General features: G+C 48.7%; 1 protein-coding gene across 1 annotated transcript in view; it reads left to right on the top strand.

Annotated features, from left to right (window-relative positions):
• Positions 1-15,959, top strand: part of fam222aa (family with sequence similarity 222 member Aa) — a gene marked incomplete at its 3' end in the record, with an annotated part of 54,038 nt that extends 38,079 nt beyond the window's left edge. Inside the window, exon 3 of the mRNA XM_083644305.1 lies at positions 14,500-15,959. Coding sequence (XP_083500431.1) covers positions 14,500-15,959 — 1,460 coding nt within the window. The remainder of the gene's footprint in view (positions 1-14,499) is intronic.
• Positions 15,960-16,441: the final 482 nt, after the last annotated feature.

Below are 16,441 nucleotides of genomic sequence, written 5' to 3'. Positions count from 1 at the left end.
GAAATAGTGTGCCATATTATCTTAAGACAGTCAGGACATCAATCTTTCAGGTCAGGATTTCTGCTGCCATGTGTTTGCTTGGCTCCATGTTCTGTGCTGCTCTCTCTCTCTCTCTCTCTCTCTCTCTTTCTTTCTCGCTCATCTCTGGATGGTTTACTCTCTGTTTCCTCTTCCTGAAGTCTCCCCATAGTTGGCCTCACCGTTTGTGTGTGTTTCTTTAGCGAGCCTCCCTTTGTCCCTCTATCAGCCTTGTCATCTGGAGAGGTTTGTTGAGACAAAACAACTGGCACAACGCTGCATGTTGGTGTATCAGCGAGCTCTGACCTGTACTGTCTCTGGACGGAGACAGGGGCTAATTAGGCAGCAAAGACTTTTTGTTTTGGAACTCAAACCAGTCTGACTTGGTGCCGTGTTTTGACTCTATATGTCTTTGCACTGGAGCACAGCTTCTCACAGCGGCCAATGGGGGTATATTGTGATGTGGAGAAGGGGACGAGGGCAGCGGGGGAGAGGCGGGGATAGAAGCGTAGGGGGGCGGGGTTGACTTTGATGCCATAGGAATGAGTTCACAGGCTCATGAGCACAGGCCTAATCGCACATGACAATATCGGCTGGTGTGCCAGTCGCAACGCATAACCGCCCCGCTGCTTGTGCTGACTCGGGGTATTTGCTGATAAAGCTCTGCTTTCTAGACCATGCTGTATGCACAATGAGGGTGGCCCAGGCAGGCAGGCCCGGGGGCTGGCTCATCACAGGCAGTCCACGGGCCGGGCCGTGGCGGGGGTGGGGGGGTGTCTCTCCCCCCATCTGTAGAGATTAGCACCACGCTCTGTACGACCACATTGCCCTTTGGCCAGACTTGATTATTAAACAGAGAACAGTTTTGTGATGAATATAGTCATTTTTCCCCCATTTCTAATCTATTATGTTGCCCATCCAGCCCCATAAATTATTGCAAATGGAAAGAGCATGGTGAAACTCATGCTTGAAATGAGGTCGTGGCTATGGGCTCTGTTCACTGTGTGAAATTTTCAGGGTCGTTATTTTTTTCCCATTGAAATACTTTTTTTTTGCTATGGGAACAAACACAGAGGCAGCTCTTTTTGTTTGACTGTTTTGTTTGTGAAGCGTTGTGTGGGGGGTGTGTGTGGTGTGTGTGTGGTGTGTGTGTGGTGTGTGTGTGGTGTGGGGTAAACATGTTGCCCCAGTTTCTCTGTTTGTTTGGTGCATGGGTGTCCCACAAAGGCCTGACATGGCTGCTGCTGGTCTGCATTCCTTCATGGCTCACACAGGCCGCTGCTTAACTAGCCTACCCACTGCTGGTGCTTGAGCAGGCCAAGCAGGGACGCTCAGCTAAATCATCGGTAGTTAACATCTACACTGATCTTTGAATCCATGGGGGTTCTTCTGTTTGGCTCTCCTCCACACATTCTATGCACTGCAGCACTAAGTTAAATAGGGCTGCCTACGTAAAAAAAAAAAAAAAATCAATATATCAATATCTATTTTCTATGAATCTATATTCATTTGAAGGAACTGATATTGATTCATAAATCCCAATATTGACCTTTTAATATAACTTTTAATATACGCGGGCTCGCATACGCAGCTCGGCTGCTGCGTGGCCTCGCCTGCTCTATTGGCATATGCAGCACACAATTGCTCAACTTCGCATCACTGATGACATCACAATTGCCCGAGTGACCATCACTGATCACTAGGGCTGGGCAATATAATCCATACGACAATACGTATATCGCAATATTTTATTTCCCGATACTGTATCGATACTTGGACGCGCGATATAATTTTTTTTTTTTTTTTTTTTTTTGCAGGCCATGATGCCATGCCAGGCCTCTCTGCTCTGGTGATTCCCACCCCTAATCGATACTGTATCGATATTTCCCATATCGAAGCGTTCAGTAACACTCAACACTCAGTAGTTTTGACTAAATTTGTTCACTAACTTATCAGTATAAAGTGATGTATTATTACACTACCTGGGTGGTACACAGTGTGTTGTATCTTTAGCTCTATTATTTAATTTTGAGTAAATTCTGTAGAATATCGCAATATATCGCAATATGTATCGCATCGCAATATATCGTGATACAATCGTATCGTGACCCATGTAGCGTGATACGTATCGTATCGTGAGATCCTTGCCAATACCCAGCCCTACTGATCACATCATGGAGTGCACTCCCGCACAATTGCTCAACTTCGGCCTTGCCCAGCTGCTGCGTGGCCTCGCCTGCTCTAGGCAATTGCTTCAGTGACATCACTGATGATGTCATAGACATTGTGACATCATCAGTGACATCACAATTACAGGACATCACTGATGATGTCATAGACATTGTGACATCAGTGGGACAAAAATTGAAACAGAGACACAAACGGAGACAGAGAGCCCACTTACTCCTTTTATGATGATGATGATGATGATGATGATGATGATGATGATGATGTCTTTTCCTGTGGATGCTTGAATCTTTAACCATGTTACACTCGCGTGGTTTGGTTCTTAATGCGATGAGATCTCATGAAACATCTGTAAACATGAATATTTTTAATAATGCACCAGGTTAAAGCGTTCCTTGTACAATTTACAGCATTAATTCTTTGAGAATCTCTTTCATATCTAAGCAAAATTGGTATTGTAACTGAAATATTGATATTGTATCGTATCGGAAATCGAGTCGAATAGGGACCGGAATCGTATTGAATCGGGAAATCAGTACCTAGCCCTAAAGTTAAATGACCAAGACAAAGACATGTGGAATGACAAATGTGGCTATATATCTAATGGTTATTTGTATGCTGTCTGATAAAAACGATGCGTTACATGTTGCTGTGCCATTTTCTTTACACCATTATTAAAGCTATCTCTACTCATTCTAATGCCAGTGCTGATAATAAAGCTCGAGAGGAGCAGCAGGTCGGCTGTGGTGGTGCCAGTGGTGGTAATGGAGCAGGAATGCAGGACGTGTGCATTCCCACGCTGTTAGCTTTCCTCTGCTGGCCGTGTTGCAGACGAGGCTGTGGGCTTGCTAGCCCCGGCTAATGCTGGCCGTGTTGCAGACGAGGCTGTGGGCTTGCTAGGCCCGGCTAATGCTGGCCGTGTTGCAGACGAGGCTGTGGGCTTGCTAGGCCCGGCTAATGCGGCCGGAGTGCAGACAAATGGAAAGTGACACTTGTGTGTGTAGAATGGTATTTGTGGTGACGCTTTGACTACAGATAATAAAGTGTTCGCCCTGAGGTGATTTCGCCCGGCAAGCACCCCAGATGAAACTCACTTACTCTGAGAGGGAGACGGAGGAGACAGAGAGGGGGATGAGGCCAAGAGAAGAGAAGAGCACAGAGAAAGGCAAAACATATAGAGAGGAGGTAAAGAGACTGAAGAGAGAGGGGAAGAGCAAGAGGCCTGTAAAGAGAAGATCAGCTCACGATCAAGATGAGATTCACAAGTTGGTTATTTCAATGCTTTTTGAATCAGAGGATGTGGCTATTGTGCGTTTTGAACTCATTATTGCAAAGGTTGAGATGTCTCCCCTTTGACTCCATGTGGTTTCCATAGTAACGTAACGTTATACCACATCTATTCAAACAAGGAAGTGGAAATGGGAATCTCGGTATATGAAGAGCGGGACAGGGTACCGCCTTCCTTGGCATCCAAAATAACTCAAATAGAATAACGGTGAGTGTTTCATTATCGCTGTTTTTCCTGATTGGTATTCAGTTGAGAAACATATAACGCTTATTTACGTTTTAATGGTTATTGGTTAACAATGTACTGTACTAGCTACAGAAGAAAAAGGATGACAGGTTCAGCCGGAGGGCAGAATGTTTGGATCAGCTGTTGTGAGCAGGATCTTTGTGTGTCTGTGTGTGTCTGTCTGTGTCTATGTGTGTCTGCGTCTATGTCTGTGTTTGTGTGTGTCTGCGTCAGTGTCTGCATGTGTGTGTGTGTGTGTGTGTGTCTGTGTGTTCTGTCTGCTAGGCCATGTGTACAGAGGAGTCCTTCAGGATCAATCAATTCTCAGTAATTTCCCCTACAGCCCATAAAAGCCAGGTCTGTCTGGAAGGAGCATGAGGTTGCCACATCAAACCAGCTAATTAATTTTCATGGCTGATTCAGTAACATCTGGCATTAGAGATAAATTCTAACGAGAAAATGTAAACACGACAGTAGCCTAGTTGTATAATATTTCATATTTCTTGGGTGGAAACCTATATAATAGAAATCTAATTAGCCTTTTCGATCGTATACATTGTCCACTATCGCGCGGCACACGTATATGACAGTGCATGAGAATTAAATGAAATCATTAATAGCCAAACAGCAGTGGAAACTGATCTTCTGCTACATCGTAATCCTTCTCTGTAACTGTGGACCTTATCTGTGTCTCAGCATACTGTGCACTGCAGGTTAGTTAAAAGGCCGCATGCTGCAGACTGTGAGGAGGAAGCCCAAATTAGACTCTCAATTTTGTATTTCTTCCATCTGCTTGTGCAGGAAATAGATTGATTAAATCTTAGATGAGATTGGCTTTAATGAAATAAAAGATTAGATTTGGGAGTCATGTCCAAGTTTTTTTCTCCCCTTTTATCTCTTTTAATGACTAAATCCATTTTTGACATGGTGCCATGTCTGTGTGGCTGTGAAGGATCAGTGTGCAGATTGCTTTAACATTCTCATTATCCTCTTTGCTATTTGCGAAACATGTTGGCGGCTTAAAAGCCCAATATGTGATTGTAGTATGGCGCCCCCTGTCGAAATGCTGTCACCCAACAACTGCCTTTATTCGCTGTGATTCGTTTCATTAAATGTTTTATTATGCCTCCGCCGGCGATAGCCAGGCCGGAGGCATTATGGATTCTGTTGTCTGTACGTCCGTACATCTGTATGTCCGTCCGTCCATCCGATGTTCGTTAACGTGATATCTGAGGAATGCTTTGACGGAATTTCATCAAATTTACCTCAAACATCGTCTTGGACTCAAGGATGAACTGATTCGATTTTGGTGGTCAAAAGTCAAAGTTCAAGGTCACTGTGACCTCACAAAAGCCATTCCCAAGTTCGTTAACACGATATCTCAGGTCAGGAACGCCTCTTCCAATTTGGTTCAAATGTCGACTTGCACGCAAGGATGAACTGATTAGATTTGGTGATCAAAGGTCAAGGTCACTGTGACCTCTCGAACACCATTTTCAAGCTCGTTAACGCGATATCTCAGGAACGCCTTCATGGAATTTCTTAGAATTTGCCTCAAACGTCCACTTTAACTCAAGGATGAACTGATTAGGTTTTGGTGGTCAAAGTTAAAGGTCACTGTGACCTCACGACCGCTCATTTCATGCTCGTTAACGTGATATCTCAGGAACGCCTTGACGGAATTTAATCAAATTTGCCTCAAACCTCCACTTGGACTCAAGGATGAACTGATTAGATTTTGGTCGTTAAAGGTCAAAGTTCAAGGTCACTGACCTCACAAACCCCATTTCCAAGCTATTTAACGCGATATCTCAGGAACACCTTGACAGAATTAATTCCAATTTTGCACAAATGTCGACTTGTACTCAAGGATGAACTAATTCGATTTTGGTGGTCAAAGGACAAAGGTTAAGGTCACTGACCTCACGAATGCCATTTTCAAGCTCGTTAACACCATAGCTCGAGAACACCTTCACGGAATTTCTTCAAATTTGCCTCAAATGTCCACTTTGACTTTGAAGGATGGACTAATTTGATTTTGCTGGTCAAAGTTCAAGGTTACTGTGACATCACGACCGCTCGTTTTATGCTTGTTAACGTGATATCTCAGGAATGCCTTGACGGAATTTAATCTAATCTGCCTCAACGTCCACTTGGACTCAAGGATGAACTGATTACATTTTGATGGTCAAAGGTCAAGGTCACTGTGACCTCATAAACGCCATTTTCAAGCTCGGTAATGCCATATCTCAGTAACGGAATTTATTGACATTTGGCTCAAACATCAAAGTCTGGACAGACATGGATGTTGACTGCTCATTTGTTGGCGGAGGCATATATCCGTGGTGCGGTCGTTCTAGTTTTTCATCTGAAATTTAGTGTCTGACCTGCTAACAATATGTGATAGCTACAGTAGCGTACAGTTACAATATTTGTCAAAAAAAAAGAGTAACGTGTTAAAAAAACAGTCCACACGTCAGCCTCTTCAATAATAGATGTGAACAATTCAAATGCCTTTGGAGAAGACGGAGAAAGGTTAGCCATGAACACATTTCCGTTGTCTTACAAAGACGCATTTGTTTGATGATTATGATGAGACAAGCAGCAGCGAATTCAGACCGGCGTATCCTCTGAGAAATCACTGCGGTTTGATTTTTATCTTCGCAATTATAGATAGCATAGGCCCGACAAATAATTGCCTCCATTTTCTCCTGCGTTGTTGCTTAGGAAATCAACCTTGAGATGAACTGAGGGAGATGAGTGTTCCTAAAAATGGCTTTTCTGATATCAAGGAAGCAGCAGGGTTCTCTCCCCCCCCCCCACATGCACTCGAATTGATTAGTAATCTGGCTGAGGGCATATTCAACATGTCTGCCCCCTGTGAGGCTGCTCTGCCCTGTTGATCACTGGCTCATACACGTGCTTCCTCCCTGCTCTCTCTCTCTCCTCAGGAAGCTCCTGGGGGGGCGCTGGGGGCTTTGATTGACTGGCAGCCCGGTCCACAGGACACCTCTATTATTATCATCTCTACCTCGGCAGAGGGGCGGGGGGGGCGATGTCCAGGGGGTCTGGCCGACAGCCCCTGCTTTGTGTGCCCAATAGTCAATTAGAGGCAGCGCACCGCCGGAGACGAGTGGGATGCAGGGTTAATTGCAGAGGACCAAACAGCTGGCTCTATCAGGGCCCATTGTGTTTGCAGCAGTTGTCACGGCAATTGAGGCCTGGCTGTAATCGCTGACTAATCAGCCCTGTGCCAGATGACACCTCCATTAGCACAAGGCAGGTATTGTTCAGGACGCGAAGCTGCCTCTGCCTTCCCCCCCGCCCGCCCCGCCGGTCTCTGTCTCCCCCCCCCCCCCCCGCCCGTCCCGTCGGTCTCTGTCTTCCCCCCGACTGCCCCGTCGGTCTCTGTCTTCCCCCCCGCCGGTCTCTGTCTTCCCCCCCGCCCGCCCTGCTGGTCTCTGTCTTCCCCCCGCCCGCCCTGCCAGTCTCTGTCTTCCCCCCGCCCGCCCTGCCGGTCTCTGTCTTCCCCCCGCCCGCCCTGCCGGTCTCTGTCTTCCCCCCCCCCCCCCCCGCCCTGCTGGTCTCTGCCTTCCCCCCCCCCCCCCCGCCCTGCCGGTCTCTGTCTTCCCCCCCCCCCCCCCCGCCCTGCCGGTCTCTGTCTTCCCCCCCCCCGCCCTGCCGGTCTCTGTCTTCCCCCCGCCCGCCCTGCTGGTCTCTGTCTTCCCCCCCACCCGCCCTGCCGGTCTCTGTCTTCCCCCGCCCGCCCTGCTGGTCTCTGTCTTCCCCCCCGCCCGCCCTGCCGGTCTCTGTCTTCCCCCGCCCGCCCTGCCGGTCTCTGTCTTCCCCCGCCCGCCCTGCTGGTCTCTGTCTTCCCCCCCGCCCGCCCTGCTGGTCTCTGTCTTCCCCCCCGCCCGCCCTGCCGGTCTCTGTCTTCCCCCGCCCGCCCTGCTGGTCTCTGTCTTCCCCCCCGCCCGCCCTGCCGGTCTCTGTCTTCCCCCGCCCGCCCTGCTGGTCTCTGTCTTCCCCCCGCCCGCCCTGCTGGTCTCTGTCTCCCCCCCGACCGCCCCGCCGGTCTCTGTCTGTGAGGCCGGGAGAGGATGTCATAGACCCTGATCCTATCTGCAAAGAGCCAAACAATAGGCACGGGTCAAGGGTTCCTCCATGGAACAATGCCTTCAAATCTGCCCCTTCTACACTGTCAAACACAAGTCAAACTTCCATCCAGACGTGAAGGATTTGGAGATTGTTTTAGTCGTTGATTAGTCATTTTTATAACTTTGTGTAACAATGAGGCAGAAAGGGCAAAGCGGCCATCATAGAGTTAGAGGGAATGTGCAACAAGACTGTGAGGGGGAAAACAAGATTAGCAGTGCTTGGCCTAGAAAGCCGCTGTTCTTAGCAGTTAGCAGCCTGTAGGTTGAAAGCACACGTGGTGGGTTCTGGGCTCTGTGCACACGTGGTAGGTTCTGGGTTCTGGGCTCTGTGCACACGTGGTGGGTTCTGGGCTCTGTGCACACGTGGTGGGTTCTGGGGTCTGTGCACACGTGGTGGGTTCTGGGGTCTGTGCACACGTGGTGGGTTCTGGGCTCTGTGCACACGTGGTGGGTTCTGGGGTCTGTGCACACGTGGTGGGTTCTGGGCTCTGTGCACACGTGGTGGGTTCTGGGCTCTGTGCACACGTGGTGGGTTCTGGGCTCTGTGCACACGTGGTGGGTTCTGGGCTCTGTGCACAGGTGGTGGGTTCTGGGGTCTGTGCACACGTGGTGGGTTCTGGGGTCTGTGCACACGTGGTGGGTTATGGGCTTTGTGCACATGTGGTGGGTTCTGGGCTCTGTGCACACGTGGTGGGTTATGGGCTTTGTGCACATGTGGTGGGTTCTGGGCTCTGTGCACACGTGGTGGGTTCTGGGCTTTGTGCACACGTGGTGGGTTCTGGGCTCTATGCAGCGGCTAATGTCCTCTGTCTTGTTGACAGCTCAGGCACGTTTAACAGGGACCCTCTCTGGGGGAAAGGCTCTCAGTGAACAAGGCCAATGCCGCACTGAGGCTGACCTGTGTTCTCTCAACTCTTTGGTAATCTCTGCTCCTCTGTTTGTTTGGCCAACGTTAATGTGCTGTGAAAACTTAATTGCAATTCATCCAAATGGCCTCTCTCTCTCTCTCTCTCTCTCTCTCTCTCTCCCTCCCTCTCTTTTTAAACCAGTACTTTGCTCACCGCTGTCGATGGTCAGAGAGGATCAAAGCAATGCAGTAAGTAGGGATACACGGTGCAGCAGTGAGTGAGAAAACGCTCAGGGCTTTTTGGATGTGTTGGATCACTGGCTTCACTAATAAGATGAAAATTCTCCAACCTGCTCATAATTTTAGAACACTTGGAGTGCTAATAAACGGGAGCAAGGGCATTTCAGGCAGTTCTCTCTGACTTTTTCCTCTGCTTATTCATTTAAACCTCTAATTAAAATGCAAAGCGTTCTCATGCTCCTCTGGATTTGCACTCTCACAGCCTCTGACGGCCTATCTCCTCTCTCTCTCTCTCTCTCTCTCTCTCTCTCTCTCTCTCTCTCTCTCTCTCTCTCTCTCTCTCTCTCTCTCTCTCTCTCTCTCTCTCCACACCCTCCTTCCAGCTCACCTAACTCCCCGCTCTCATACTCGCTCTGTCTGCCACTGCTTCTTGTGATCAACACAATTTGACCTCTCACTTGGAAGAAGTGCACAGAATGTAATGGATTTTTTTTTTACCCTCTAATCTAACCAGTTGGCTCTTTATTGCTGTTTTGTTCCCAGTGGACCTCATCTTTACCAGGCCTCCTCCCCCACCTCTTCCACCCTCACACCAAGAAAATTAGTTCATCAGAATTCAAAATGCACTGCCGGCTAATTAAAGGAGTGTTAATTGAGTGTTCAGAATTGGGTACCCCCTTTCCCAAACACGCACATACATGCACACATGCACATACGCACACATACGCACAAGTGTTCTCGCGCGCACAAACACACACACTACACACACACACACACACACACACACACACACACATGCACACGCACAAAGCAGTCACAATGACAGCACAGGGTACACCAAGGACATTGCGCTTGGGGAGTTTCATGCCAATCAAAAATGGAGAGAAAGCCGAGTGGCCATCCTCCAAATGAAATGGGATTTCTAGATCATATCTGTGGCCCCTCTGCAGCTCGGTCCAGCTCGGTGCTGCCATGTTATCCTCTCCTCTCCCAGCCCTCCTATCTCTCTCCCTGACCGCTGGAGAGTGTAACAGTGCAGAGATAGGCTCTCTCACGACGCGCCTGCTGCTAATGAGGGCTGGCATTTAGAGCTGTGGCGCTCTGACACATGGGCATTGTGTGCCAGGCACCGGGTGATTAAGGACGAAGGTCAGCCCATTAATTGCCTCCCTGCCATCTCCGCTCCCCGGCGCCTGATCTCTCACAACTAATGCATGTGTTTGCCTGAGCTTTTATCTCGTCTCCTACGCAATTCACTCATATGCCTTCTCCGTTTGTTTACACTCCTTTTTTATATATACTGTATATATATATTTTATTTTCAAATTTTTACAGAACAATAAACAAACAAGACAAGCAAACAGGCTCAGACACACAGGAAAAGAAAAGAAAACTTTGACATTTAGCATTGTAATGTGGTGCTACCAACCGCATAAGGTGCCCACGTGCTTGCACAAGACATTGTGCACGGGATCCCGTGCCAGGGGTCCATGGGAAACCAGCCGGGCAAGCCGTCCATCATCCCCAACCTCAGTCACTAGTCATTCTTAACCTCGTCAAAGAGGGGTCCCAGATATTTGAGAACCTTCTAAGCGAGTTGCCTCTCAGGAACCTCAGTCTCTCCATCTGTGTAACAGAGATCATGTCCATCAGCCACACCTGAAAAGAAGTTGAAGAGGATGACTTCCATTCCTTTCAAATGAGTCTTTTGGCGACAGTTGTCCCCAGTGTCAGAGATTGCTGCACGGCTGTAGGGAAGTTCAGAGAGGACTCCGAGTTTGTTTGCATTCCCTTCATGTGGAAGCAAAGTTTCCGCCCCCCCTACTCTGTGGTACACAACGGTGCTAGGCAGGTTTCCCTGTTCGTTTAAGCTGTTTCATGTGTGCACGTGAGTGCACATAGCCTCCTGCTCTCAGGAAGGGAAAAAGCATATTCTTCCATCCCCAGGGGAAATAATTAATCCTTACAAGGCTGTCGCATGTGGAAATGAAGCGAGTGTGAAGCATTTAGCCCAGGAGGCATTGCAGGCTGTCGCCCGCACAGGCACCTGTTGTTGTCCCTGCCCTACATTTCATAAGAGCACCGAGCAGAGGATAACAACATGCTCCACTGATGGCAAGGGAAACACACCGCTGCAGATGTGTGTGTGTGTGTGTGTATGTGTGTGTGTGTGTGTGTGTGTGTGTGTGTGTGTGTGTACATGTGTGTGTGTGTGTGTGTACATGTGTGTGTGTGTGTGTGTGTGTGTGTGTGTGTGTGTGTGTGTGTGTGTGTGTGTGTGTGTGTGTGTGTGTGTGTGTGTGTGTGTGTGTGTGTGTGTGTGTGTGTAGGTGCAGGAAGCCCCCTGCCTGAAGAGGAGGTGAGGGATCACACACAGCAGGCTGTGCTGGCTGCCTCAGAGGTGTTTATCTGTATGCTGCTGCTCATAGCTGTGATCTACTGCAGCCTGGACCTATAAGTCTCCCAAAAGAGACTCTCCCCTTTAACCTCCACGTCCTTACTTACAGGCTCAGCACTCTGCAGGAGAGAGATGAGGAGCCCCTGCGCATCAAACAACACAGTAGTGTGTGTTACAGTGTGTTACTGTGTGTGTGTGTGTGTGTGTGTGTGTGTGTGTGTGTGTGTGTGTGTGTAGGAGAGTGAATTGACACCGCAGTCTGCGGTCATCCTTACTGTAATCAACCTTGCTGTAAAAATGTATACCGTGGAACTTTTTGTTTTTACAGAGGAAGGCGGAATCAGGAGCATCCAGATGCTCATTTGCCGACCGCCGCCTCCTCTTCTTCCTTTATGCCCGTGGCTTCTAATAACCGGAAGCCTTTGTGGAGCTGAGATGGTTTTTGTAGGCCTTGAAAGGCCTCTAATCCCTGTGGCCTGTGAAGTGTGAAGCCCTTTGATGCCAGGTCGCTGTGCCAAAGGCTCTGCCTATTGACAAACAAGGGCCAAGCTGGAAAAAGAGGCAGGGAGAGAGGGCTTCCTCCTCTGCAGAAGAGATGCAGGCTCAGGCGTGGAAAATATGGACTCAGTCAGTGAGAAGGAATAGAATTAGCCACCCTTTAATGAATTTCCTGGCTGTTTTTATAGTGCTTTTTCCTCATGTGGCAGTGATTAGGTGGAATGATGGGCAGATTGCAGCTGGAGGCTTGTTGGGGTGGCGTGGCAGGGCACAGGCCCCTTGATAGGCCTGAAAGCCAATCCTCTTTCCTCATGAAGACCATGTGATGATCAAAGATGCTTTTTTGTTTTTTTTTCCCCTCATGTGAAGGAGATCAGAAAGAAAATGCTGCCATTCCATTTGCATGTGGACGAGCAGCGGGCTTTGAAATGAGCATGTTTTTTCTCTTCTGAGCAAATGAAATAAGTCTTGTGTCAGTGTGCCACTGCATGTCAGAACATCAAAGCGACTGGCACTGCTGTCACCAGGGAGCAGAGCTCAGTGAGGTTGGTTAGATTCTCAGATAGCCTGGCCTGGCACTCTCAGCCTAGCCCATTAGGAACGGCACCAGGTTCATTCACTCTGATTTAAACCAACTCATTAAAACAAGCTTATTTCTTTCCACATAAAAGGGATCGACACAGAGTTTAATTATAATTTGATATATAGTGTTTCTGATTTCGGGAGCACGTCTGCAGGATGAACCAAATAGACGGTGCTTGGAAAAGGTCTTGCACTAAATTTTACTGTGGAAATTCACAGACACGGATGCGATTTCTCTCCCCTCTGCTTTTAAATTCCCAATTTATTTCTTTTATGATATGGATCTTGTAGATTTAATCATTTTCACAGTTGGAGACCCATAGGATTGTAAAAATGAACTCCCCATGCTATCTGTAATGGGAGCAAAGAAATGAGAATTGTGACTGCTTGGCTGCGGAGTCTCTTTAAAATGACTTTGCAATCGGAAAGGAAATGGAGTGAGTCCTAGTCACAGCCTGCACCCTGCAAACTCCTTAGGTCGCCAGGACATTTGCTGACAGCATGGTTATGGCAGTTAATTTTTGTGCGTTTTGTTAGCTTTTGCATAAAAATGTCATTTTTGAAGGGGTTGCAAGTCATTTGTGGCAGTTGATATATTGCATTGTAAATTGAGTTATTTCCCCAACCCCCCACCTTTTTGTTGCACTGAGCTAAGTAGCCATGAAATTGCCTGAATAATGTCGTTTAAATCCAATCTCGTCGAGGCCCCTCACCTCCGTGCCCTACCCCCAAACAATGACACATGGTGGGCTTTTTAGAAATTGCCATTTTCCTGTTTGCCACCTCAATTCACAATGGCCAAGCGTTGGCTCATTGAACGAGGCCCATAGTCATAGTCTGACTTGCCTCATGCGCGGTTGAATTGAATTTTGGCGACAGGGCGGTTTCAGATTGCGAGCCTGCCTTCTTACAGTAGATAATTTCCATATGAAACCACATCTTTGCCAGGTCTGGTTTGCAACCAGGGGGGGGGGGGGAGGGGGATACCTTGGGGGGCATACCTGTCTTTTGTTTGTGCAGTCATGTATTATTCTGGACATGTGTTGCTAAATCACTCATTGGATCTGTAGTGAAGAAAGATGAAATGTTGAAATGCTACTGTGGGTATGTTTTAGGCCAGGGCGGGAGAGGAGAGGGCATTTAATTTGCCCTATCTCGATAGCTTTTCCAAACCAATTATCAGTTATATTTTTGGCCAAGTTTGTTCATAATAGCGCGCTAGCATTCTTGACTAGCCTCCGTTCTTATATAGTTCACCCTAACCAGGCTAGTAATTCCCTATAGGTGGTTAATTGGTTTTTGTGTGAGGGTCTCTCCGTGCACTCCTGGATTTAATAAATTCCAAAAAACTCTAAAAAAAGAAATTCTGTGGCCAAGGGTAAGACCCAGTAAGTGATACCACTTATAAATCTCAAATGTGCCACTGCAATTAAACAAGCTTTTATCCCCTCCTTGCCTGGTATCCAAGGCTAACCCAATTCAATGCTAAAGAGAGTCCGAATTAATTTCACAACGCACTGATTTAACAGCGCCTAAGGTACCGGGCTTTGACAGAATGAGTTTTTAAACAGATCCATTTGTCTAGGGATGAACTTCCACAGGAGGCTGTGAAAATGAGATGGAGAGAAAGCTCAAATGGAGGAGGGGAGCGGGGGAGCATGAATGGATGTCAGTCCTGATTTACAGTTTGCCCCTCTGTGTGGGTCATGGCATCCGTGTGTGTGTGTGTGTGTGTGTGTGTGCGTGCTGTTTATGTCTTGTTTTATTCGCATGCAGTTGTTGTATACTCAATTCTCGAGGATCTAGGTGAAGTCCTGACATGTTCCTTTGGGCCTGCTTTCGAGGTAGTCACAGATGCGCTAACAGCATTTACTGCAGCAGATTGAGTGGTTATTATGATTGATTGATCTGCCTTGGTGGCTGGCAGTGCTGTCAGACCCTTAGCTGTTTCTGGTAATATACCCTCTGGTCGGGTGTATGTTCATGTACACATGTAGCCAACTATGTTGTATCTGAATTATTCACCTCACCCATACTACTCTCCCTTTCTTTCTTGCAGGTGAGCTGGTGGTTCCCATGCATTCCCCCCGCTACCCCTCTGTGGCAGAACTCGATGCCTACGCCCAGAAGACGGCCAGCAACCCTTTGTCCATCAAGATCTTCCCCACTAACATCAGGGTTCCCCAGCACAAGCACCTTAACCGGACTGTGAATGGATATGACACTACAGGCCAGCGCTACAGCCCCTACCCACACCACAACACTGGGGGCTTCAACGGCCTGCTGGCCATTGGCAAGGCCTTTTCCTCATCGTCGTCATCATCATCCTTTATCCCCTCAAAAGGTGTTCTCAAGAACTCTGAAGGCAGACGGACTAAGCTTTCTCCAGCCCACATAGCCGTAGCCCCGTACCCGCCCCCTAGTAGTAGCACTTTAGCCAATGGCCATGGCCAAATGGTATACCACACCGGGCCCTCAAAGCCTCCAGAAGGTCCCGGGCTGTCGGTCCCACCGAACGTCACTGTAGCTGGCTCAGTGATTCCCGTCACAGGGGGCCGAGGCCTGCCCCTTCCCGCACAGTCCAACCTCCCCTCCATCCAGAGCATTATCTACCAGATCAACCAGCATTGCCAGGCCCAAGCTCTGCAGCAGGTGTGCCAAGGGGCTGCCACTGCACCGTCGAATCCCAGCCCCTCCAAGCAGGGCGCAAGCATCATGGGGGTCTCCTCCAGCTCCTCAGGTGGAGGCTATGTGGTGGGGATGGCTCCCCAGGCTAACATGGTCTATACAGGGGCGGGGCTGCCGGCTCAGAGTGCGGAGGTGATGAAGACTGGGATGTACCCGGACAGCATGGACTACATCCTGTGGCAGAAACAACAACAGCAACAGATGCAGCAGCAGCAGCAACATGCTGTGCTGCGCATGTACAGCGGAGGCAGCGGGGGAGGAGGGGCCATCAGCAAGTCCCCTGAAACCTGCATCCCAGGGGGCGGGCTCATGGCCGCCCAAGTGTCCTCCTCTTCCTCCAGACCGTACCACATGACAGCGAGCGCCAGCGGAGGAGGCGGCATGGACAAAGTTAGCTCTTCCCCTTTGAACTGTGTGGGTATGCATGGGAATTTCTCTGTGGGTCAATACTTTGCCCCTCCTTGGAACAGTGTGCTGGTGACGCCTGACAGTGACTGCTACAACCCCCAGGAGCTTTTGGGGACGTCCGCAGGAGGACCGGTCACAGGGCACAGAGAGATGGGCTACCCCCACCACCACCACCATTACCACCACCATCACCACCACCCTGCTATAGACAGCGGCGGAGGCGTGTGCTGCAGCCTGCCCAGCAAGAGCATGTGCAACACCTCTGTGCTGAGCAGCAGCTTGCAGTCTCTGGAGTACCTGATCAACGACATCCACCCTCCCTGCATCAAGGAGCAGATGCTGGGCAAAGGCTACGAGACTGTATCTGTGCCACGTCTGTTAGACCACCAGCATGCACACATCCGCCTCCCCGTTTACAGATAGAGGGCAGAGAAGAGCAGGAAAACGAATCAAAAAATTGTGAATTTGTGAACAAAATCAAAGTGAAAGAACAGAGATGTTTCTTGGGTACAGATTTGTTGAGATTGGCACTGCTTTAACCGGTGTGTGAGCGGAGAGGAGAGCACTTTTAGTGCTGTGTGAACCTAGGTTTGGAGGTTTGGAGGCAGGCTGTGGGAATCCCTGAAAGGTGGGAGTGATTACCAGTGGGGGAGAAAAGGGATTTCAAGATTCTCCAGATGTTCCATTGTGTGGTTTGCCAATAGGAATTTTGGATTGATTTATTTTTTCTTCTGTTTTTGTTGTTTTACTTGCCTGGACTTTTTTGATGAGAATCATAGCTTGACATGAAGTGCATACGCCACCTGTATTCCCCTTCCAAATACTAAGGATGAAGCTACTGTGTAGGTTGTCACTGAAAAGTTTAGAGCTGCTCTCTAAATCCAAAACTCACAGTAACAGTACAC

The sequence above is a fragment of the Poromitra crassiceps genome (genome assembly GCF_964638095.1).
Source record: "Poromitra crassiceps genome assembly, chromosome: 10".
Classification (NCBI taxonomy): Eukaryota; Metazoa; Chordata; class Actinopteri; order Beryciformes; family Melamphaidae; genus Poromitra; species Poromitra crassiceps.
Note: the sequence above shows the minus strand (reverse complement) of the source record. Positions and strands in the feature narration are given on the sequence as shown.